The 26607-nt window shown below is 35.6% G+C and overlaps 1 protein-coding gene across 1 annotated transcript; it reads left to right on the top strand.

Moving 5' to 3' along the window:
* The first annotated feature begins 13193 nt into the window (after positions 1-13193).
* LOC102730695 (cleavage and polyadenylation specificity factor subunit 5) lies at positions 13194-14262 on the top strand. Its single transcript, XM_006728269.3, has one exon. The coding sequence runs from the start codon at positions 13315-13317 to the stop codon at positions 13996-13998; it is 684 nt and encodes a 227-aa protein (XP_006728332.1). The 5' UTR covers positions 13194-13314; the 3' UTR covers positions 13999-14262.
* Positions 14263-26607: the final 12345 nt, after the last annotated feature.

Here is a 26607-nt window from a genome sequence, read left to right as displayed (position 1 = left end):
GCCAAATGTTAACTGTCAAATTTCACTCTAAACTTTCCCCATTCAGAGCATCAGCTGAAGACTTCATTGGGTTGTATAGTGGCTTTCTGATTTTGATAGCCCATTGAACAAGGGAGTTTGAAATTTGCTGTATACTGCTAACAACTGTCTGCTCATGTCCTGCCTGAAATACCATGACTGTTTATGAAAAGTATCTTTAATAAAGCTGGATACAGTTTGGTTTGGAAAAAAGCTAAAAAATAAAAATAAAAATGAAAGTAAATGCAGTAACTCTATGGGGTTAGAAGTCAGGAAAATTGACAATTTAGGGCAATTGTTTCTCAAAGGGAGCATAAAGAAGGCCTCTGGGTAGCTGGTATTATGTTCTGGGTGCTATTTTCATGAGTGTGTTCAATTGGTGAAAAATAATCAAGCTATACACATATAATAAGAGCATTTTTCTGTTTTAAATACAAAAAAACCAAGGTGTGCTCAAGAACTGGAGATTGAAGTATAGAAAGCTCTTTAGAAAAACTGCCTGTGAATGAAAGCAAAGAAATGAGGTGGTTGTTGGTAGAGGAAACAAAGTCCAGATTTGTTTTTTTGTTGTTTCCTTTTCCTTTCTGTTTGTGAGAGAGAAAGAGTATGTTTGTATGCAACCAGGACAATACAGTTAAGAAAAGAGAAACTGATCATGTAGGAGAGACAGAAAAGAATTGGTTGGAGTGATGACCCTGTGTAGGTTAAGAGCCAATGAGACCTAACACACAAGATGAGAGGATGTTTCAGATAGGAGTATAGAGAGTCCATTGATGGGACTAAGTGAGAAGCAGTTTGTGGATGAAACATATGTGTACAGATTTTTCTTTAAAATACTTTGATTTTGGGGGTTCCTGTGTGGCACAGTCAGTTAAGCACCCGACTCTTGGTTCCAGCTCAGGTCATGATCTCAGGGTCGTGAGATCAAGCCCTGCATCAAGCTCTGCACTCAGTGCGGAGTCTGCTTAAGATTCTCTCCCTCTGACCCTCCCCCCCAACTCAGTCCCTCTCTCCCTCTCTCTCTTTTTCTCTCTCAAATAAATAAACCTTTAAAATAATTAATAAATTGTAAAAAATAAAACACTTTGATTTTCCCAGTGAAATTGGAAGCAATGTCAACAACAGGGAATGAGACTAGTTAGCAGGTGATGAAGATGTGAGGAGATAGAGAAAAATAATAGCTAAAACAGTGGTAGAGGAATATAGAAATAAAGTATGATTGCCAGGCAATATTTAAGTCTCACTTAAGTCTTCTGTCATTAATTTAAAGCAAATTTAATCACCATGGTAAAGCTTGTCTTTCTCCTACAATTCAGCTGCAGAGATCCAGGTATTGAGTTGGTGGTAAATTAGATTGAAATCACGTACTGACTTTGCCATGACAGTGCAAAGAAATAAGTGAAGTCAAAAGACAGGGGTATGTGCATAGTAGTATTTGTAATGTTTAAGCTGTGGAGGTAAGAAGAGGGCAGTGAAAAAATATCAGGATCAATAGATTGGAGGTCCTAATAGACTGAAAAACTTTTTGGAATCAGGGCATTAATTTATATTATAATTATATACTATATGTAGAAATCATTATTGTTTGGTCAGCCAATCTTAGTTATCTTACTCGCTATTTCTTTTTGCATGTAAACTCAATCTCTTCTTCCTAAAAATATCTCTTAGAATTTTTTTTAATGACAGTCTTTTGGTAGTGAATGGTTTGTTTTTTTCTGAAAATATCTTGATATTTTTTAAAAAATCTTGATTTTCTGAAAATATCTTTGATTTTTCTGAAAATACCTTGAAAGATGTTTTTGCTGGAAATCTAGGTTGATAGTTATTTTCTCTCATCTCTTTGAAGATATATTCTTCTGTATTCTAGCTTCTAATATTGCTGTTGATAAATCATCCTTCATTCTAATTGCTATTCTTTTGTAGGTGAGTTCTCTTTTCTCTCTGGGATTTTTTTATAATCTTCCCATTTTCTTTGGTGTTCTTTAAATTTACTAGCATGTATGTAAGTGTGGATTCATCTTTATTTATTTTGGATTAGATTTTCTGGTCATCCTGAATATGAGGGTGGTTGTTTTTCAAATATATCATCTGAGGATAAGTTTCGTCTAAGTATGATGGACTGCTTTAAAAGGGAGGGTGGGGGGTGCCCGGGTGGTTCAGTCAATTAAGCCTCTGACTCTTGGTTTCCACTCAGGTGGAAAGCCTGCGTCGGGCTTTGTGCTCAGCACAGAGTCTGCTTCAGGTTCTTTCTCCCTCTCTCTCCCACTCACTCTCTCTCTCTCTCAAATAAATAAATAAAATCTTTAAAAAAAAAGAAAATTAAAAATAAGAGGGGGGAGAGGGAAGACTCCATAAAGAACCTGTAGCAGCCTACCTATATTCGTGAGACTCAAAAGATTTTCAACTTAACAACTCACATCTATTGTCATGCTTGACAAAAATATCTACACATAACGTTTGTGTACGCAAGTGTGTAAACTAACATGAAAAAACTCCAGGTATGATTATGAATCATAGAATGTGAGATTTCACTGTATCACGTTCATCTTTCTGAGTCCCTGTCCTGCTTCAAGCTTCAGGGTCAGCCAAGTTTGGTCCTTTTCCTTGAAACAGTCTTCTAGATTGATTCAATCCAGGAAGAATCAACTATCTCTGATTAAGGTAAATGAGCTCTAGTTAAAATACTTTATGAATTAGCATTCTAGCATTGGCATTTTGAGCCTCTCTTTCAATTAGTGAATTGGAAAATTTTGCCACCAGTTGAAAGAAGTTCAGTTACAAGCAAACAGGTAAAGAGAATTGGAGACTGGATGGAAGAAGTAAAAAGTACATTGTACCATTGTTTGAAAGAATTTCTTGAAATACTCTTGTATAAATTGGGTATATCATTAACCATACACACATTCCTATTTAGTCTTTTTTTTTTTTTAAGATTTTATTTATTTATTTGAGAGAGAGAGAATGAGAGACAGAGCATGAGAAGGAGGAAGGTCAGAGGGAGAAGCAGACTCCCCGCCGAGCAGGGAGCCCGATGCGGGACTCGATCCCGGGACTCCAGGATCATGACCTGAGCCGAAGGCAGTCGCTTAACCAACTGAGCCACCCAGGCGCCCTCCTATTTAGTCTTTTTAAGGTAGACTGAAGGTGAGGAAGTGTATTTACACATTGTTCATGAGCTGTCTTATTTTTGATCATCACTAGCTTCCCAAAGAAAGAGGTATAGGATAATTTTCTAGCTATTCTTTCTGGATCCACATTACCAAAGAGTTGTTCAGGATGAAAGAAGGTGTTTCTTTGTTTCTGTGAATTCAAGGAAACTACATATGTTCTTCTGGCAAGATTCCTCTCTCAAAGCCTGCTCCAACCCCCATGCCTTCCCCGGTGCATCCCTCACCCTGAGCCTTTATTACCACTTCTCACTCTTAGGTAAAATCTGTTATATTTAAGGACACAAACGTCTTAAAACTTACTGAGTTTAACATACATATTTTACTCCATTTGTTTCAGCTATGCTGAACACAGAAATGAATAAAATATGTCCACTGCCATGCCTAAGCTGCTCATATAATTTCTGGTTTTGCTAATGAAGTGTCTGACAAAGTATAACAGAGTTGTCAGAAACAATGGTTTTGGAATCAGAAAGACCTATATTGGAATACCAATTTAATCACTTTTACTGCTTTATGTTTCCTCATCTATAAAATGGGGCAGTCACCTAAGGTAAAGTTACTGTAAGATAATGAAGGTTAAGCCTCAGCATCCCTCACCAGTGGACTCCTTTTGAGGCCCTGGGAGGGCCTTCACAATGTGGTCATAAAGTCTTTTATTTCTGTAAAACTTTATAAAAGTAAGATCTTCTTGTCTTTTTCTTAAGAAGCTCCTTCCTCCAAATTTTATGAGCTTCCTGTCTCTCCCACAAAACTTGGTCCTTCCATGATGTTAATAATACAGGTATACATTTAAGAAGAGAACTTTTTCTGCTCTTTTTTATTCTTCTCCCTTTACCAACTAAATCCTCCTTATCATCCATATTTTAGCTGACTTCCATTCCCTCAGAAGTTTTCCAGACCCCTCCACCCCAGGTCAGGTATGGGGTTCAATGCTTTCTAAGCTTTCTGCACTTGTGCTTGTTAACATCAAATTATAAGTAAACAATTATTTCTCTAGTTGGTTGCTTTCATATATAAGTCCTCTGCTAGAATATAAACTCTATGGAAGAGAGGTCTGCATCTATCATGTTTATCACCATGTTTCCTATGCCTATAAGTGAATTAATAAATCAGTTAATTCATTCATCATTAATGGATTAATAATCAATGAATTAATCTGCACCCAGTAAATGCAAATAATATTTGCTTTAATACACAACCACTTCACTAATATACAAGTAAAACTATAATAAGTATTATTAAGATAATAACTAAAATGTATTTTAAATGAGATATTTTATTTTATATTTGACAAAATCTTAGCAGCCTCATATATAAGGGTAGTTATGGGGATTAAAATGCTTAAATGTATGCAATTACTGCTGTATTTTATTTTAATTAATGGCTGGATTTCCTTTAAATTTTATTTTTAGTTGATTTTATTTTAATTAATGGCTGTGGATTTTTTAAATTACTACAAATAGACAATTACCACACAATTTGCCTTAAACAAAAAAAGGCCAAAATTCAATAAATAGGCCATCAACTCAACTGTTAATGTGTAGCTATTGAAATTAGCAGTGAGCGTAAAAAAATCCTATTCAAATTTGTGGTATAGTGCAATGAAAATTGGGTTCAAGTTCTAGCTCAGACACCCACTGGTTGTAGGATTTGAGGAAAGTCATTTAATTTTTCTAACTTTCGTCATAAAATCATGACAATACTTACTTTGCTCTGTTAATCATTAAATAAGTCAATGAATAAAATCTTGTCACAATATTTGGCAAAGAGAAAGTGTTTATTAATTGTTAGCTATTTTTATTTTTAAAGCTATAAATAAATTTTAACTAAAAGTTCCGGTCACACTAAGCTATTTGGCAAAAACAAGTACATAATGCTTTCAATTTGTTCAAAGAAAATACTCTAGAAGTTTGGACTAATTATTTTAAGCACATTTTGGTTTGAGTTTATGTAATATCTATTTTTCATGACTCTGGTAGTACACAAGAAGATAAACTTTACAGCAAAATACAACTTTGTTAGTTGCTATCCTAATGTGGAAAAAAATTAAAGAAATAATGATACTGATTAGGAACACATGCAATAGTAATCATCAGGAGCAGATGCAATTCCTTACATGTTCTTTGGAAACAGTACAGTCTTACATCTGAACTTTATATGTTCAGTATCAAAGCTGAAGATATTTTCCAGCTATGATTTTAAAATACTGTACTGGACATACTAGAATAAGAAAATGCTACTGAACATATTTCAGTAACCTTATGGGCAATGTGGAATGTCATATCCTGAGAAAGTAGAGAACTTCTCATGAGAATGTTTGAAATGTCACTCCGGTTCAGTTTAGATCAGAGTGCAGGTGGCTCTACAAAGCCTTTGCTGGAGGCTTTGTGTTTATACAGTTGTTGCTTCCAGGATGGTATTGATTGGTTAGGCAACTAATAAAACAAGCAGCCCTGCTTTCATCTATGTGCATTTGGGGGATTCTGAAAGATAGAAAAGTGGTTTTAATTAGGGCATGGTCCTTTCACTTATTTTACTTTTTAATTCTTTTTTTCTTTCCATTCCAACCCACATCCTTCTCCTATTTCAGAATTTCTCTCCCTGTGCGTGATTCCAAAGCCACAGATGCTTTGGAAGGCAAACAATCCTAAGGAAGACATTCTTCTTGGATCCTTAAGACAGAAACTCTTAACATTAGAAAAATCAACAAGCTTTTAATGTCCCTATTTCATCAATTTCTATTCAGAGTTACTCATTTGTAACCTAAGGCAATATGGATCAAAATTTCTCAGTTGAAAATAAACTAAAATTTATAATGGAATTGATGAGAAATACCCAATATAAAATGTTCTACAATTTATATGACAGCTTCAATACATGAAAGCACATTGTGCGCTAAATCATTATATATGTGTGTATATATGCATAGATAGATATATACAACATGTATATATGACCAATTTTTAAATTTATGATACATTTGTATTTTTAAAGTATGTTCCTCTATATTCTATAGAGTCTCTTAATCTATTTTTCATGTTTTTTTTCTCACACTTTTGTGATATTGCCTTCTATCTCTACTTTCTATATCTCCTTTTAAACTATTCAAAATTTCATCTTTGATTTTATAATGAACATCCAAGGAAAGCTAAAGACAATATTCAAAATGTAATTCAGAGACTGTAAATAGAATTTCTTGTCAGATAGCTGTACAGTATAAGTTGTGGGGGGACAAAGTGATTTTTTTCCCCCAAAAAACTAAAAAAATAGAAAAAAGTAGCAAGTATTAAAAACTGACCACATAAATTAGCATATAAACTGGAGTTAAAGTGTTTCCAAAGATGAACATAAAATATAAAAGTACTAGTGTGATTCAAATGGTAATCAGACAACTAAGAAAATGAATTAGCACATAATTACTGTACTGTTTGGCTCTCACATAAGACAATTTTTCATTTATAGTTCATTTAAAGTATTTCAAGACTCTAAATAAAAAGACAAAAATTATTTTGATAGACCTTCAACTATGTTTGTTTTTTTTTAGAGAAGGGGGTGCCACAGAGGGAGAGGGAGAGAGAGAATCTTAAGCAGGCTCTACGCCCAGCACAGAGTCTGATGCAGATCTTGATCCCACGACCCTGAGATCATGACCTGAGCCGAAATCAAGAGTTGGCCGCTTAACCGAGTCACCCAGGAACCCCAACCTTTGATTATGTTTTGAAATACAAAATTCTGACAGTGCTTCTTACCCTGTGGCACCTGGGTCCACAGCAGCAGCATCATTTTGGAGCTGGTCAGAAGTGCAAATTCTCAGGCACGACCCTAGACCTACCACACCAGAAACTCTGAGGGTGAGACCCAGAAATTTGTGTTTTATAACAGCTTTCTAGATGATTCTGATGCACTCCAGCTTGGAAGCACTAGTAAACTGATTAATAGTATTTATTCGGGAGACAGGCTGACAGTTCAAATCTCAAATCTGCTACCAATGAGCTGAGTGATTATTGTCAGATAAGTCTACCATATTGTTCTTTCTGTTTCCCTCTTGTAAAATAATGCCGAAGTAGTATTATCTCATAGTGTTGTAGTAAAGAGATTAATACATGGAGAGCACCAAGGCCATTTTTAGATACGGAGTTAACACTCAATAAGTGTTATCAATTGTTTCTATATTTTTGAAGCTAAGTTCTACTGAAAGTAAGTGACTTGGTCAAAGTCATCCAGCTAGTGTCACTTAAGGAATAAAATCCCAGTTTTCTCTACTCATACATAGTGTTTATTTCATAGCTTGGAATTGGTGAAAATCACCACATTTTCTCTAAATGACCAAGTAGTAAACTAAGCATTTACATATACAGGATCTTCACAAAATATGTGTCTTAGTCTGGATTTTCATTTTGCATTCTTAATGATATGTACTGAAAAAGTTATCAGCAACCTTTCAACAAAATGGTTAAGACATAGTAAGCTTTTCATCTTTTTTCAAGAGACTGATAACCATAAATTAGCATTATTTCACAAGCAGTATAATTAGCATGTGTCAAAACTTATGGAAAGTTTTGTGGGAGGAAGATATTAAGAGCAGCATCTACTCTAATAACAAATAGAAGCCTGTATCTTCCATGCTACATCAACAGGAAGAGAGTTAAGTGGCCCTAGCAGAATATGTTATAAAGTTTGGGGAAAGGAAGCTAGGAAACAATGAAAATAAGCATGAATTACTATAATACTACTGCTTTAACAAATAAACTCAAACAGTACCAGAGTCACACACGAGAGGAAGCATCACAGGAGCTCTGTGGTCTGTGGGTGATTTTCTCCTTCACAACAAAGGCTTCCTCTACCTTGTGGTTTCAGTATCTTGAAAGGCTTTGTCGTAATCTTCACCCTGCTGGAAAAAGTAGAAAAGAACATGGCGTGTACATTACCCACTTCTAAAAGCCTTGGCCTAAAAATGGCACACCATCCGTTGTCTCATAGGTCCTCTTGCAGAACTCAGTCGTCTGGTCACACCTGACTGCAGGAAGATGGGGGTGTTCAGCTTAGCTGTGCACTCACTACAACCAGCCACGCGACATTCACTTCCCTGATGCCAGACATACTACCACATGGGTGATACATAAATGATAAACTTAGACATGACAATTTGAATTTTTTGTTCCTCATTTGTGGAGGTAAATCAGAATAGCTGCTTAAAATTCTCCCTCCAATAAAATAAGGAGCACAGCCCTCTAGTACATTACAGAAACGCCGTAAAGATTAAATGAGAATGCATGTTATTTTATTTTAGCCTACTATCTGATTAATAAGAGGTCAACACACTTCATACATGAATATATCTGGAAAAACAGGCCTGGAGGTTGGGTAAGGAAACGGAAGGAAAGCAAATAGTGTCTGAGTTCAAGAACTGAAAGCAAAAAACAAGGTTGGAGATTTTCATATTTATCAGAATTTTTAGATAATTGTTTTAATTATGAGCTCTCTTAAGCTTTTCTTTCTTAAGTTATTCTATGGCATTAAAGCTTATTAGTCTTTTAATTAGAGAAAATTCCATTTCAACTTAGTGCAGTTTCAATTTCTCTAGTTTAGAAGTGATATATGGCTTTAGAGCCCATGAGTTCATGACCAAAAGGCCTATACCTCAAAGAGTGCTTGTTTCTTTATTTCCAAATGGGAATGAACTTAGGATGCACTGTCCCAAAGATCAGTACGGGTCCAACTTACTTTCATAAGAAAGCTGTTTTAAAAAGCTGCTGTGCTTTATGTAATCCAGGGACTTACTCTCCTTAATAAATATATTTATTCCAGAGCAGAATCTTCCATTAAAGGACACTTTTCTGAATAGATTTGTGGAGTTGAATTTTAACTTTTCATGGATTAGAAGAAAATAAACAGAATATTCAGTCATTGTACTGAGAATATGCCACTCAGCCCATGCCAGTCACTGAACATCTCAATAACAGAGGATACATGAAACCCCCTCCTGCGGTCAATGTAAGCACTTATGACCAGGTTACCTTCACTCTGATTCTAGGTCAGATGCCTTGACCTTTGTACCAGAAATTCTATTAAGTTTCAGTAAAATAGTCCCACCAAGCCAACCTAATAGTGAATACTGTAATCACAAATTAATGGAAAAAAAAATTTAAGAGAATGTTCTGACCTGGCTAGAATGTCTAAATTCATAAAATAGACGAGAAGAAATTTGAAAACATTTTAAAACCCTAGTAGGAGAAACCCTTGTTTAGAGAATCTTGAGGGTTTGTTTTCTCTATTCATCTTGAAATTCTGCCAGAAAGTCAAGAAAACATTCTCAAGAGAAAATAGGAAATGTGTAATATTTGAACTAAAATAGCTAGTTCAGAATACATGAGTTCCTTTTAGTCTGATATCTCAGGATGTTTCCACACAGACCTCCCTCCCTAAAACATGCAGGAAGTGAGATCACAGAGTAAGCCATGATGTGAAGCTTTACCAAATGAAGACCGGTGAAGGTCTGTGGAGGGGGAGGCAAAGTGCACAAGCATTAGATTAAATACGCAGCCTCCCCTCAATTCTCAGCTTCTCCACTGGGCTGGCAGACGTGTCTGTGTCAGCAAGATTATGTCCAAAGTTATGGTACCCCATGTGACCTCAAAGTGGTCAAACAAACAGAACCTCTAAGGAGTTACATACAGGGCAAAACAAGGAAGCCTCTTAGGTTTGATTCTGAATTCTCTAAGGGCCCCCTGCCATACACACACACACAGGACATTACTATCCTCTGCTGATATTTGCTCACCATGACACTAAGTGCCCTTCATGGTAACTAAACTCTTTTAGGGCATTGGGACAGTGTTTTGAAGAATCACAATAATGAATTTAAAAATAACTCAGATAGTTGTTGTTTAATAAATGTGAGTTCCTATCTCTTCTCAGAAATATTTGTACTATTAAGAAAAACTCTGATCTTTAAATCTGATGATCCTAAGAGATAAAATTCTCATTATAAAATCAGATTTCATGACAGGTGCTTGGAGACAGATTTGGGGGCAGGCTCCACAAATCAGACCACATAACCTGTTACATGGTTATGCACAAAGATTTCATCTTAAATCAGTGCTTTGCGAATTACTGGAGGGAAGGACTGGGGGTTCCCCCCTCCCCATCCCCACCAGAACAATACCTTTGTCAAATCCTAAATCATGTACTTGCTTGTCCTGGCACTCTCAATTTCTGTCCTTACCTCCTCATGAAAGACAAACAGTTCAAGGACGGGGCACTGCCACCACACTGTGTGGGATTAGCATCATTTTAAATCCTCATAGCTGTATCAGGTTCGAGGACACTTTATGAGGGGATTAGTAGTGCCTGAACTTTTAATTATTCTTAATTGTATTAATTGTCAGCAGAACGTAAATGTAGTGTCTGTCCTATTTTAAGTAACAGGGCTTGCAGTTCTATAAACAATAAAGAGGAGTACATGAGCAGGCTGGGAAGGAACTCATTTTTAAAAGTCTTAGATGTCAGTTCTAAGCAGAAGTGACCCTCTCATGGCTGTTCCCAGGCAGCTAACTCAATAGCCTGCCAATCCAGGAGATTTTCTTGACCAGATACAGCTGTGCCTTCCAGAGTTCAAAAATCAATAACCATTTTCTAAAGGGCAAGTAGGTTGGGGATGGGAGGTATGTATACATTTTGATTCAAATAGCCTTAAAATATAAAGGTTCTTAACTAACAATAAGAACTAACATACTTTGAGTACTACATATTATGCACCAGGATTCTCCTATGTATGTCCTCTCAGCCTGAACACAACTTTGTAACTATTACTGTTATTTTACTGATATAGAAACATAAGACCACCAGCAACGGAATTCTATTTCTATTCTAATTATATTTCTTCAGAAACACACACACACACACACACACACACACACACACAAATCTTTATTCCTCACTCCCATGCCTAGGACAGAAATAGGCTGCTCAGCCCTTTGTCTCTTCACTAGAAAGCATGCAGTGACCATAATATCACCATAAAGTACCTGTTTTTCACGTTCTGGCCAAAATCAGAATAAGGAGAAGAAGAGAGAAAAAAAAAAAGGTTAAGAAATAGACTAGTTCATACCACCTAATGGGAATTCCTTAACATTCAATAACAACAAATTTCAGACCCAGATTTCAGAGGGTAAATACTTACTTTAGCTTTTCTATCCATTATGCACTGATCCACAAATACATGTTTTCATGTGAGGGTGGGAATTTTGGTTTACTTAATGATTTATTTACCTTGGGAAAATACAAGGTGCCAGAATCTGTTTCTGAGTAGTTACTTAAAAACAGTCAATATAGAACATTAGTTTTCCATAGTTGTAGAATGGCTACTATCAACATGAAAGGAGTACATTTACTTTACTTTGTTTTATTTAATTCCTAACAGGACACCACAACTGTTAAAATACTGTTGTTGCTGTTTTTTACTTTAATCAGCACATTTCCATCTCTTTGGCATCTCTGTTTATATGCAAGAGCAAGGGCCTGGTAAGTGGAACTGGTAATCCAAAGTCTGCTTGGCCATGCCAAGTCCTCTGGCTATAATGTTCTCTTCTCTCCACTCTTTGGATGTTGGTGACATTCATTGTCTCCTACTTTAGGGGAATTGCAGAGGCAGAACTTTAGTAAAATACACACCGATACGAATCCAAATTGTTGTTAAATTTTCTGATAAAATGTTTTAAAACACATCAAATCCAAAGGTTACTTATTTGAGTTACTAACATCTTGTGCATTCTCTGCCAGCTGGGATTGTTAAAATGAATTAGAAATAGGCTCTGCACCCATTCATCCTTTGGTTTTTGAAGTTAGGACCACTGCCATTGTTCCTGAGTGCTTCCCAGTCACCTCAGCAGTCAGGGCTCTGGGACACCTTGGAATTCTACAGGATCCAATAGCTAAAAGATGGCCAGCATAGATCAGCTCCAGACTTCAGCACTTGGCCAGCATGTTTGTTTGATTTGAAAGATTTATTTATTTTAGAGAGCGTGAGCGGGGGTGGGACAAAGGGAGAGGCACCCTGCATCTGTACCAGTCGTTAAATATTTTTACTGTCAACCCTGATCATGATGTCAATTTATTTTTAAAAGTGTTCTGGGAACAGGCTGCCTGGGTGGCTCAGTCAGTTAAGTGGCTGACTCTTGATTTCTGCTCAGGTCATGATCTCAGGTCCTGAGATAGAGACCCGGGTCAGACTCCATGCTTGAGATTCTCTCTCTCCCTCTTCCTCTGCTCCTCCCCACCGCCACACATGTGCACACATGTGCTCTCTCTCTCTAATAAAAAAAAAAAGTGTTTTAGGAGCGGAGAGAATGAGGTGATAAACTCCAAACCTGGCGATTTAAGGAAAAGAAACAGTTGAAATGTGATTTGAATCTGTAAGTGACCAAAATAAACCTTTCTTCTCCTATCTAGTATTTTCTTTAATTGCCCCTGTATTAGGACATAAAGCTATTCATTTGTTTGCTTATGTTTGTTTATAAGAATGATGTGCTCAGTAAAAAGAAAGAACTTCTGATCAAAAGTGAAGGACCTGGGGCACCTGCGTGGCTTGGTTGGTTGAGCGCCGGCCTCTGGGTTTCAGCTCAGATCATAGTCTTGGGGTCCTGGGATGGAGCCCCAGTCAGACTCCGGGCTCAGTGGGGAGTCTGCTTGTCCTTCTCCCTCCCCTTCTGCTCCTCGTCCCACCCCCCCCACCTCACATGCACAAGCATGCATCCCTCTCTCTCAAATAAATAAATAAAATCTTAAAAAAAAAAAAAAAAGTGAAAGATCTTTCCTGAAGACCATGTGTGAGTTTGACCTTGAAGTCTTAAGCCGGCAACTATAGTTGTACAGGAAATGTTTTATTTCCTGGTCCTGGTCTCTTCTAGCTGCTTGAGATTAAAGCCAGGAACTTCCATATACATGGATATTATTAAATGGCTTTAGAAAAAATTTTCAAATAAAATGATTATTAAAGGGCTCTTGCGCTCTCATGTTAATGGCGGGTGGCGTCTGCTGAGGGGGACGCAAATAACCGCTACCGGCACAGGGAAAGTCTCCCTGCTTGCCCCACTTCCTCTCTCCGCAAGTACTCGAGCTCGCCAGCATGTCCGTGGTGCCGCCCAATCGCTCACAAACCGGCTGGCCCCGGGGGGTCAACCAGTTCGGCGACAAGTACATCCAGCAGACCAAGCCCCTCACCCTGGAGCGCACCATCGACCTGTACCCTCTTACCAATTATACTTTTGGTACAAAAGAGCCCCTCTATGAGAAGGACAGCTCTGTTGCAGCCAGATTTCAGCGCATGAGGGAGGAGTTTGATAAAATTGGAATGAGAAGGACTGTAGAAGGGGTTCTGATTGTACATGAGCACCGGCTACCACATGTGTTACTGCTACAGCTGGGAACAACTTTCTTCAAATTACCAGGTGGTGAACTTAACCCAGGAGAGGATGAAGTTGAAGGACTAAAACGCTTAATGACAGAGATACTGGGTCGTCAGGATGGAGTCCTGCAAGACTGGGTCATTGATGACTGCATTGGTAACTGGTGGAGACCAAATTTTGAACCTCCTCAGTACCCATATATTCCTGCACATATTACAAAACCTAAGGAACATAAGAAGTTGTTTTTGGTTCAACTTCAAGAGAAAGCCTTGTTTGCAGTCCCAAAAAATTACAAGCTTGTAGCTGCACCGTTGTTTGAGTTATATGATAATGCACCAGGATATGGACCCATCATTTCTAGTCTCCCTCAGCTTCTGAGCAGGTTCAATTTTATATACAACTGAATTCCTGCACAGTGGAGAAGTAAAAGAAGCCGTCTCTGTGAGCACAGCTATACACAGTGTAGAATAAACATGGTAGAAAAGTTTTTTTTCGTTTTTATCTCTTTCCCAGTCCCTAAATTGCTACCTACTTTCTGTTGTTTTAATAGTAAAGTTAATATGAAGAACTCGATAGTGGTGTAAACAAATGTGATAATGTTTAATTTACTTTTGGTTCTACTCATACTTTTTTGTACAACATTAAAGAATATGAACTTCAAAAAAAAATGATTATTAAAGGCAATTTTATAAAATCAAACCCTCTGAACTCAGAGTATATTTGATATGTAGTTTTTTATGCTACCGTACTTACTACATTTAGGAATGTTAATAAAAAGACAAGATTTTATCCAACATTTTCATTAGATCCGTATCTTAACGAAGACTTTGTTCCCATTGTTGTTACCTTTCACTTATGCCTTGGAATATGAAAATAATAAAGTAATAATTTCAGAGAAAAAGTAAGGAGACAAAAATTGTAGGCATAGTATTTAAAAGATTCTGTCGAATAGGAAAATCTAGTTAAAAAATAATGTCATATTTTTACACAATATTAAAATGAAAAAAACTTCAATGATAGTTGCTTAAAATGTCTACAATTATACGGGATTCATAAGGGCCACCTCCTACTGTTTTCCATTCAAATGAATGGAAACACATGGGTAAATTACCACCTGCAGGGCATGAGAACGGACATGATAAGCAGCTGTCAGTGCAGCCCTGTAATTATGCAAGTATCTTTCCACTATTATACAATTAGAAAGACCTATCTCTCTTCCACAAGGTAATGTTTTTGTTGGTGTCAAGAGCACTGAACTATCTCTACTCGTTCAATCACCTACATCTGAATTGAATATAACCAATAGATCCCTGGGAACTTGTTTTTTTATTATTATTATTTTGGGGGCCCTCTGAGAAATTTTTATCATAATAAGAAAGCTTATTTTATTCTAGTTAACTTTCATTAAATAAAAATTTTGTCAACTTTTTCTACCTTTTTTTCCAGTTATCATCTCTGTTGGAACCTATCAAGGTGGCAGGTAGGGAAGCAAACCTTTTGGAAAAGTCTTTCAGTATCATAAGTAAATCAGAGGACAGAAGTAAAAACTAAAGCATAGTTATTCAATATTTTTTATGTCACCTTTATGATCTAAAAAATTAGATTTTAAAAATCTAGAGTTTAATAAACCTTTAAAATCTGAAATATTTCAAGATTCCTGAGGGATGGAGATTTAATTGAAATTTACAGTATCAAAAAAAATTATGATTTACCAAAAATAAAAGTACAACACTTTCTAAAAGTTTATGAATATCAGAAGGCACTTGACTAAAAAGAGAAATGTTTTCACTTGACTCAGAGCTAATCAGGAATAGTTGCACACAGTGACTGAGCCATGAATATATGAGTCTCTTGTACAAGAGAAACAGAATTGGGCTCTTGGCTGATGATATAAAGCTGTAACACTTGCATGTATATTAATTGCTATCCATCTATTACTAGTTTGGAGCCTAAAAATCTATATCTCAGAATTCCCAATCTCACTAATTATACACTAGCATTTTAAATAAAGACCAAATAGAAGGTCACATAGTAAACTGATTCACTTCTAAATGCTGCCAACCAGGTTATTGAGGATTTGAATTTAGTATATCATTAGAGAAGATTAAATTTCAAAGTAAGTTCATTATCACATGCTAATAAAACTTGTATTTACCACTTGATACAATAGTTGATGAGGCTGATGTTCTTAACTTTTCCCCATCTCTACTCCTTGAATTCTTTAAGTCAAATGAGGGCCACATTCACTGCAATGTGTCATAGATTTGATGTTCTCCATTCCTGCTGCCACTGCCTAAGTGCTCCTCTTACCCATAAGGAATTTTTGTTTTTAAAGTAGCAGAAAACCTGGAGCACCTGGGTGGTTCAGTCGGTTAAGCACCTGACTCTTGGTTTCAGTTCAGGTCACGATCTCAAGATCATGAGATTGAACCCTGTGTTGGGCTCACGCTCAGAATAGAATCTGCTTGAGGTTCTCTCTCTCTCCCTCTCCTTCTGCCACCCCCACCCCTGCTCACATGCTCTCGCTCTCTCTCCCTCAAATAAATAATATATATATCTTTTAAAGCAGAAAATCCGAACAGGCTTGAGCCCAGAAGTTCTCTACTGCCCAAAGTAACTAAAAAGTTCTGAAGTAGATCTGGTTTTAGGAGTCCGTCTCTCTCCACTTCTTGCCTCTGCACTCCAGTGTTGGCTTCATGTCCAACCTGGCAGTTTTTTCAAGGTGGTAACATGGCCTCTACCAGTTCTAGACTTTGAAGCAACAGTTCCAAGTTCATAAAAAGAGAACTATTCTTTCCCAGAAGTTTGAGCTAAAATCCTGTAAAATCACTCTCTTTGGTTGAAATTAGGTCATGTAACCATCCCCAAAGACATAAGACACAGTGTCTTCTCATTGGCCAGGGGTAAATCATTTGCCTGCAATCCAAAGCTGCAAAGGAATCAAAAATGTCAGAACTATAGTGCTTGGCTGGCTCAGTTGGAAGAGCATGCAAATCTTGATTTCTGGGATGGAGTTTGAGCCCCACTTGGGTGTAGAGATTACTAAAAATAAATAAACTTTAAAAAAAATGTCCAATGCATGGGCCCACAATGAAAAATAGATGATTCTTTCTGGAGCAGCACTGTCTAATAGGAATATAATGTAAACTACATATATAATTGTAAATCTTCTAGTAGCCGCATTTAAAAAAGTAAAAAGAAATAGATGAAGTTAATATATTAATTATAAGATATAAAATACTTTAATCCAATATATCCAAAACATTATTTCACCATCTTATCAAAATCTAAAAATTATTAAAATATTTTCCATTTTTTTTTAATTTAGAGTACATTTTCAAAATTCAGTACATATTTTATACTTCCAACATAATTCAATTATAAATTCATTTCCTCCTTTGTACTAACCTCAGTTTTAGTGTTCAATGCCATATGTGGCTAATGACCATCATATTGTGCACCACACCTCTGAAGTCTGGAGGGCACTCGAAGATCTGTTGTCAAAGGAAAAATAAATGCTATTTGTTGGCAAACAACAGATATATACTATAGCTTCCTTATTGGCTTTCTTGTTTTTGGTCTCTCCACATTCTGGTATTACCAATAAGCAGACCAACAAGATGACAGAAAAGTGAAACAATGTAGACTATAATTTAAATCTGTTTATGGGTCAGTCCCAATTTATTTTTTTTAACCTAACTTGTTACATTGTTTCTGTCTCTAAGTTTCCCCACCTGAGAGTTTTCATTACCTACTGCCACATATTGCTTAGTCATCCCTGCAGGCGTGGATGTCATTTGCAAGGGGTTAAATGTTCTAGGGAACATTTGGAAATATGTGGGGGCATTTTTAGTGGTTTCTGTGACTAAGGTTTTCTACATGGTGTTTAATAGGCAGGGGCCAAGGATGCTAAACATTCTGCAATGGGTTGAAAAACCCTCCAAAAGAATACTATTCTAATCAATAGTTAACTGATAAGTAAGAAACACTCATTGGTGTACTGGTGACAGGTTCTTTGCAGGGCAGAAATTTGTTGAATTTGCTGATTTCCATGGTGTAAATACTCCCACAATGGCTAAATTCAAGCTATGAGCATGTAATTAAAAAAAAAGTTATAAAGATTTTGTTGAATATGAGTTCTAATGCCAAGAAATATGCAAAAATGAGTGTATCATAGTGACATTTACCAGAATAATTAAAAATTCAGTATATACAACAAATTCATAATGATGATTACGTTTATCTGATGTAGCAGACTCAGATTGGGAAAACAAATTAAAAGTTGACATTAGACTATTATTTAATGTTTTAAGTTTTTATAAAAAGATAAAGAGAATGTAGAAATGCAATACTTGTATGTGTAGATATATATACATATATATACATATATATGCATATATATAATTTCAATAAAACTTTAAAAAAGCATTGACAACTGTTATACAATTTTGGATGGAGACAGAAATGATCTTTCAAGTTGTCTTATCTTCAGTTTCCTTCTCTTTGCTTCATGAAACATGAAAGAGATGCTTCCCATTGAGAAATATATTTTCTTCCATCTAAAACTTTCAGTTTTAAGCTTAAATATTTAATCTACTAAATCCTGGTTTACTCTATATCCTACCTGAAAATTAAATCCATGTAAAGCTTGAAAAGATAAAAATACCCAAATGCTATACATTTAAAGAACTCCTTAATTAACTTCATAAAATTAATAATTTTGAAAATATTTGTTTTAATAATTTTCACCATAGTTGTCTAAAGATTCCAAACTTCTGTAATGCTAAGAACATAGTTTCATGAATTTTTTAAAAAACATTTTTTTTATTTATTTGAGAAAGAGAGAGAGCATAAGCAGAAGGGAAGGGCAGAGGGAGAGGGAGAAGCAGATTCCTTGCTAAGCAGAGAGCAGACTCGGGGCTCAATCCCAGGGTCCTAGGATCATGACCTGAGCCGAAGGCAGACGTTTAACTGACTGAACTGCGCAGACACCCCCATAGTTTCATGATTTTTAAACTTAAATCTTAACTAAAGAAACGTTTGCATTTATGATAATACATAATGAAAGATTGATTTAGGAACACTTGAAAATGCCAACATTTCTTAATTTAATAAGGAAGCAAGCAAACTTTGTTTTAAAACTATGATATCTGGATTAAATATAAGTTAGTTTGGATTTTTATATCAATTTAGAAATGTATGCATTTACTGAAATAGTGATAAATTGGTATAGTTGTTTCTCTTAAGAAATTAGGTCCCCCGAGGATATATAATGAGGTTCATATTCATTGCCTGTACTGTCAAAATAAAACAAATATGCTTTTGGATTTAGAGAAGTATTCTTATCAAGAAGAAAATCCAGGATTTTTACTATGAAATAAAATACTTGCCGTCATAGAGAAAACCAAAAACATGACATCATAATGCCCCCTATTGTTTAAAATGGGATATGCATTAGAAATAGTTCCCAAATTATATACAAATAAATGGACATTTTGGTAACTTGTGGTGACATTCAGAGCAACTACAAACATGGGGGAATAAAGTTACCTGGACTCTTAGGAGAGCACTTCCAAACAGTTTAAGATTCATAACTTGAATAATCTGCCCACAAAAGGAGGACTTCTAAGAGCTTCAGAAGATACATATTAAAATCCCATTGCGTGAGAATAACAGTAAACTTATTATAATGTCTGTTTTAAATTAATATGCTTAAATATTTGTCATTTCATTGTAATAATGAACCTAACAGACACCATACCTACCTCCAAATATTCAAGCATCATATAAAAATAGCCCCAAATTCAGGCTAACCCGGAGGAAAGAGAAAGATGTGATAGATGGACTGGCCACATGATGGCAACATTTCACCACATAAATGCAAATAAGCCAGAATTTGACAGTGGCACTCCCCCTTTATGTAAAGAAAGTGCTTAAAATAGGGAGTAAATAAAGGCCCACTTCCTCTATAGCACTTTATAACTTTTATAGTGCTACTTTACTGTCTCTATAGTAAAGGAAATATTATCTAAAATCCTACCCACTATCTCCATTTCAGTATGGAGATACTAATTTTATTTTGTGGTTGAGTGTGTCAATTCCCACATATAATCTGGTTTACATGCAATGCTTACTTCATTTCACTTGTAAAATATTCTATTAAACTTAAATTTCAACGTGTGAAGGATTTGTTGTTTTTTTTCCCCTTGAAACAGTTATATATTATAGAAGACTATTTTAGAGCAGCCCTATCTCCCTAATCTATTCCAAATCTATACCCCAACTCAACTATTCCCCGAAACCCCTCCCTGGTGGGAGAATCCTACAAAAGCCTTCTGGACTCTACAGCTGTTCCTGGCATCCAAACTGCAAATAGCCCTAGGGTTGGAGGGAATCTGATTATGCTTTAGTGGAAACACCTAGAGTGGGGAAATAAGACATTCCAGTTCTCCTGACAGCTGGGCCCAAAGTGGTTTCTAAGAGAATCTTCCATTGTCTATGATATTACTAACAATTAAACAATTAGGTCCACAACATTTAAAAGAACCAAGAGGTAATATTTGATTAAATACAGTGATAAAGATAAAAGCAAGTGATATAATTTTCTACTAAGGAGATACCTTCAAGTCCCATACTTAACTTTTATATGCAATGGAAGTTAAACAACCCATATTCTGAAGTATCCAAATATACGTACTAGTTGTTCATACACTGATCTATGAGATGATAATGGGTGGTAACTTCCCTATTTATTAACACATAAACCAAATCAAAGATACAATACTCTTAGAAATTAACTAACATTCTTGTACTCTGTGCTCAGAGAGTAGAGACCCTATCCTCCCACAGATGGGCACCTTGAGTCATTAGAAAGAGGCAAAAAAATAGCAATGTTTTTTTACAAAATTAACATTTCTGTGAGAAGAACAATCCAACCACCACATTCTCAAAACTGACCAATAGGAACATTTTGACCTTAAAAACATATATGCTTTATCACTCAAACATGAAGTGGAAACAATGACTATAAAAAATAAGTATAATTAAGACTAAATAACAATTTGTATAATAAGTTATTAATGGTTAAAGAGGGTAGTAATGCATTTCAAGGAAATCATTAGACATGAAATAGTTATGATTTGCCACATATCAAGTAATTTAGGCTATTGTGAACATCACAGTGAAATACACATATATGAATATATATTTGTAATATATATACATACACACACATGTAGTTGAAATTATAGAGCAAAGATAAAAGAAGACATGCTGAATTATTTATAAAAATTTTTGAGCCTGATGATGGGTATTAAAGAGGGCACGTACTGAATGGAGCCCTGGGTGTTATACGCAAACAATGAATCATGGAACACTACATCAAAAACAAATGATGTAATGTATGGTGATTAACATAACATAATAAAAAAATAAATTAAAAAAAATTTTTGTGCTCTGAGCCTACTTATGATCATGATCCCAAAATCTGTACCCCCAAAAAAACTGATGGAACAAATATGGTACAGTGATTCAAACATAATAGGGGACCAATATTTATATTTGTGAAATAATAGTATATTTTCTAGCTACCACAGATGTTGCAAACTATTCCTAAAAAGAAACTTATTTCATGAAGAAAATTTGTGTTATTAGTAATTTTCTTTTAATTCACAGGCACACCAAGAATTTTAGGATGCCTGGCCAGCATTGTTCCATAAATCAGTGATCTGTGGAAATATCAATAACCCTAATCTACATACAGGATAAATAAGATGTAAAGAAGCTAAGGTTACGTTTTTGTACGGTGATCTGTTGTAGGGAGAAGGTGGAGAAAGATCAAAAAAAATTTGGAGAGGGAATTTTGTTCATTTGAGAGTGAGAAGCACACACATATAAACATTGGTACTTATTGGTCATTATTTACTAGTATTACATATGTACTTCAAAATAATTTTAATTATACAAATTATAATTTGTATTTTCTATTACTTATATCTTCTAAAAATAAAATTTTCTATTAAATGTTATTTCAAATCTCAAAATCTGTAATAATTTTTGTCTCCATAACACATGCTTCTAACCACTAGGTGGCTCTATTATGAAAGTTCCCCCTTAATTTTTAAATTATGAATATATTTATATTATATTCTTTTCAATGTATTATATGAAAGTGACGAAAAGCAGAAAGGAAGAAGCAAGCAAACAATATTAGCTAAGTTTTCTGTGTCAGCTATTTCTTATCAGAGAACCAAACTTTGGCCCTAATAAGAGACTCCAAAAGTCAATTTATAATGGCCCAAACAAAAAGGATATCTATTGGTCTACATGGCAAGCAGCCCAGGGCTGAATAATCTGTCTGTTCTGTCATTAAGGATCAACTGCTTTGGTCTCTACATTCTGCCATCAACAGCTGCAACCTAAGGCATCTTCTAACCTTGTGGTTTTAAGATGGTTACCATTACCCATCAAAACCAAATGTTTCCTTGTCCATGACCAGCTCAAGAGGAAGAAAAACACCTCTGCCCTAACAGCACAACAAAATTCCATTGTATTGGATTCACTGGGCCACTTAGGTTACATGTCTGTTCCTAAACCAATCACTGTCACCAAAGGAATGCAATGCACTGGCTGGCTTATGCCCAAGTTCTTGAACACTGACAAGAGAAGCTGGATTTTCATAATTGCCTTGGACGTCTTGAATTTAGACAATTGGATAAACTGCATAGCAGCTACACTGAGTGTGAGGGATGCACAGATGTTGGGAGGTTGACTGCAATTTCAACTCCCCCATTAAATAAATATGCCATCTAGCCTAAATTACCCAATATCTACCATCTCATCAATTCTGAGTCAATACCTTTTAATATGTTTTTGTTTAGAAAAGGATTCCCCTTTGAAGCATTTTCTTCTTAATAAAAAGTTGCCTTCGAATTCTGAGCATATGCTTTTATAATGTAGAAAGAGAAAAACATGAACCCAATTTGATGAGTAGACATGAAGGAAATATTCAACTTTCAAAGTAGCAAATATATTTAATTCTACTCTACATACACATATGTATGTATTTATTGGTATACAAGTGTTTTTTCCAATAATTTAGATGTTAATTATCCTTTCTAGTTAAACTTAATTGTGCATCCCTCTAAATTATATCAAACAAAGTTAGTCATTAAGAGGATATATGAAGATAATAGAGTCTACTTGGGGGTTGCCTGGGTGGCTCAGTCGAATAAGCATCAGATTCTTGATTTTGGCTCAGGTTATGATCTCGGGGTTGTGAGATCAAGCCCTGTGTTGGGCTTTGCACTGGGTGTGGAGTCTGCTTACGGTTCTCTCTATCCCTCTCCTTCTGTTCCTCCCCATTCCTACACCCTGCTTGCACTCACTTGCTTGCTCTCTCGCTCTTTCTCTCTAAAAAAAAAAAAAAAAAAGAGTCTACTTGTGGTAAACATGAGTTTTGTAGGGCACCATAAAGTATTTGGGGTCCAGCTAGTTCAGGCATTTGCATGTAATGAGCATTGGCCATATTTTTTTAGCTCCTTTTTATTCCTCCGTTGCATCTACTATTTCTTCATATAATATTTGCTCATAAATAGTTAACTAGAATTTCTAATCCAAATATTTGCCTATTATACAATCATGATTATACTTAGAGCAAATTCATAGACTAATTTATTTTTCCCAATTGTTTTAAGTTTATTTCATTATGTAAATTTAAGAGTAAGATGATGTTAATGTTTAGCATTTCACAATAGGAAAAAAAAACTATACAGATTATTAGAGAGAGGAGGAAACCTATACTACCAGTTAAATTACCTTCTTCTCTATATTATCAAAGAACTCTCTATTACCATTTCTTAATCCCCAGGGAGAATCAATTCCAATTTTTTACCTCCATTTTTTCTTTTTGGTAATTTACTTGTATCTTTAATTTGCATGCTTTTACATCTATTTCTTGACTTTTTGTTAACATTATAGAAATTATCTATTTATTTCCCATAACAGTTTAATTCAAGATCAGGCATTTTCCATCCCTTCCTATTTTCTTGACTCTAGGGTGTGTGGGAACTTCACAAGCAAGGAGTAAATTCTTCATGCCATTCTGATAAAATTTATATTTATCTTTCACTGATACTCTGCAAAAAGAACATATGTCTTTATCACCAAGCAGCATTAAGTACTCTATTAGGTATTTATTCTTTTTTTCTTTTTTTTTAAATTTTATCTTATTATGTTATGTTAATCACCATACATTACATCATTAGTTTTTGATGTAGTGTTCCATGATTCATTGTTTGCGTATAACACCCAGTGCTCCATTCAGTGCGTACCCTCTTTAATACCCATCACCAAGCTAAGCCACCCCCCAACCCCCCTCCCCTCTAGAACCCCCAGTTTGTTTCTCAGAGTCCATAGTGTCTCATGGTTCATCTCCTCCTCCAATTTCCCCCCCTCCATTTTTCCCTTCCTACTATCTTCTTCTTTTTTTTTGACATATAACGTATTATTTGTTTCAGAGGTACAGGTCTGTGATTCATCAGTCTTACTATTAGGTATTTATTCTTAAAGGTAGCTGAGTAGCCCAAAGCTGGTAGTCTGGTTGTTTGTCAAAGTTCTGTGGTCTAGTCTCAGTGACTGTTACAGAAATTTGTCCAGAGCCATTCAAGTATTATGCCTATATTACCGAAACTTTTACTTTCAGTTGAAGCTCCAAAGCTGCCAAAAAAAGAAGATAATTCTGCCTGTGTTTAAAATAGGGATCAGAGAAACTATGCTGAACTTGCTAAGTGACATCCCCAAAATAGTCGGGCACCTTAGTCCAACACCCATACAAGGGTATATAAGAGGCGGTGAGAACATTCAAGAATGACTGGGAGAGAATAGATTTTTGGAGAGAATGGCCAAAAGACCATGCAATCTCCCAGCCCTGTGAGGAGGGGAAAAATATGTTTCTTACCCACAAAACAAGTGGGAGGGATTCACCCCAACCACCCGAAGAACTTGCTTTGGAGTTCACCCAGCCCTGGAGCCAGTACTTAGCTCTCAACTGGAGATCAGTGAAAGTAAGAAAACAAGCAGGAGTCATCTGAGCATATGAACTTTGAGTGTGAGCAAGCGCATGTGTGTTCCTATAGGCCACACTGACGCAAGGAGATCCCCAGGTGGTGGGACATGAATTGATTACGAAAGGATCCAGTAGAAAACTTTGAACTATTCTAGGATATAGAAGCTGAAGGAGAGTCTAAATCATCAGGAAAGAATGACCTTTATATTCTGTGGTTACGCCACCAAAAAATACACAGATTCATTTATTGCATTTTGAATTTGACTTTTTAGGGATTGAATTTTTCAATTTAAGTTAGCTTTAGAGTTATTGAAATAATATAAGTAGTAGAAAAGTCAGATCTATAGAACAAAGTATATTCAGTGAAGTCTAGTCGCCATCCTATCCCTTCTGCCCTGCTACATCCTAAATAGATAGATGAATATACCTATAGATGTACACATACATTTATATACCACATTATGTGATATGCATGATATATGCATAGATATTACACACATGTACACATGCAGAGAGAGAGAGAGAGGGACAGAGATTCTACAGCTCCATAGTATTCCATTATGTGAATATACCAATTTCTGATTGATAGATATTTGGTTATTTCCAGCCATTATTTTTTCCATCACAAATAGTAGCTGGGTTTTAGAGGATACTCTGGCAAGAAACAGAACTCTGCAGGCCTTTGTAAGAATTTTGGAGTTCTTTTTTTAAGGGTGTCCATAAGCCAATGAAAAGTTTCAAACAGAGGACTGGTGGGAAATGGGTTTTGTTTTACCTAGGACTGCGTGAATTGAAGAAGAGGGGCCCAGGAAGATGACTATTGCCTGAATTGCAAAAGCAGTGCTCTGTTAGGAAAATCATTTCTATTTATGAAGTATGGCCTTTGCTTACCCTGAAGCCTACAATTTGAGATAATTTCCTAGGAGAGCAAATTGATATAGCAAACTAAATTTTGCAAGATACTTCAAAATAGGTTTCCAAGAATAAAATGTTGATATTATATTGCCTGGTTCCAGTGCTTATATTTACTTACCATATTTAGAGTATATTTAAAAATCCCATACAGATTATAAGTTATTTAAGAGAAATGCAGATAAGTTCTATATGTAAACAAAGGCTGAAATCTGAAACAGTTTTATGGTCAATGAGAATCGTGAAGGTCATTTAACTTTTTCAGAATCTATAAAGCTTTTTTGAAACCATGTCATTTGCTCTTCTATGGTACCACACATTAGAACTAATAATGCAATTATAACTTACATAATTGAATAGTGATACTGCTTTTTACCTCAGAAGTTCTTTTCAGACTTACATAGTCATCTTCATTGTGCAGTTGTATGGATTTACGTTGTAACATCTGAGGTAAAATTATCAATAAATATAGATTCTCTGTCATAGTAAATGCCAGATTTACCATCAGTTACCAAATACCGAACTTCATAAAAGCTCTAACACATTTTAAAAGAAAATATGTACTGTTTCCAGGCAAAAACTCAGGTTCTTTTCTTTCTTTCTTTCTTTTTATTCAAGTGGCTTAATCTTGCATAATCTAGAATAATAAAGAATAATCTATAGAGGATGTTTTGTTTCCTTTTTGGTTTGTTTTTTGTGTTTGCCTTCTTTTATCTTGTGATAATGTGCAAATTCACTTTCTGCAAAAAAATGTAACAACTACATTTTAATATTCTAGGAACAAATAATAAATCTTACTGGGATCCCTGGTATATGAAATAAACCTTTATACTACTACTACTAATAGTCTCTATTTTGAGTCCTGACCATATGATAAGTGCCAATGAATTATTCTAAAACCTATCCTCTAAAATGCAGCTCCCTAAGTTTGGGGTTTCTGTCCTGTAGTTCAACTCACTGCCTGTGTATTCTTCTTCTTTCAAACCCCTTTCGGAATTAGGACTGGGGAAGCCAACACAAAAATGATGATACTCTG

This window comes from Leptonychotes weddellii, chromosome 1 (genome assembly GCF_054177405.1).
Source record: "Leptonychotes weddellii isolate Sample4059 chromosome 1, ASM5417740v2, whole genome shotgun sequence".
Classification (NCBI taxonomy): domain Eukaryota; kingdom Metazoa; phylum Chordata; class Mammalia; order Carnivora; family Phocidae; genus Leptonychotes; species Leptonychotes weddellii.
This window is presented reverse-complemented; position numbering and strand designations above follow the sequence as displayed.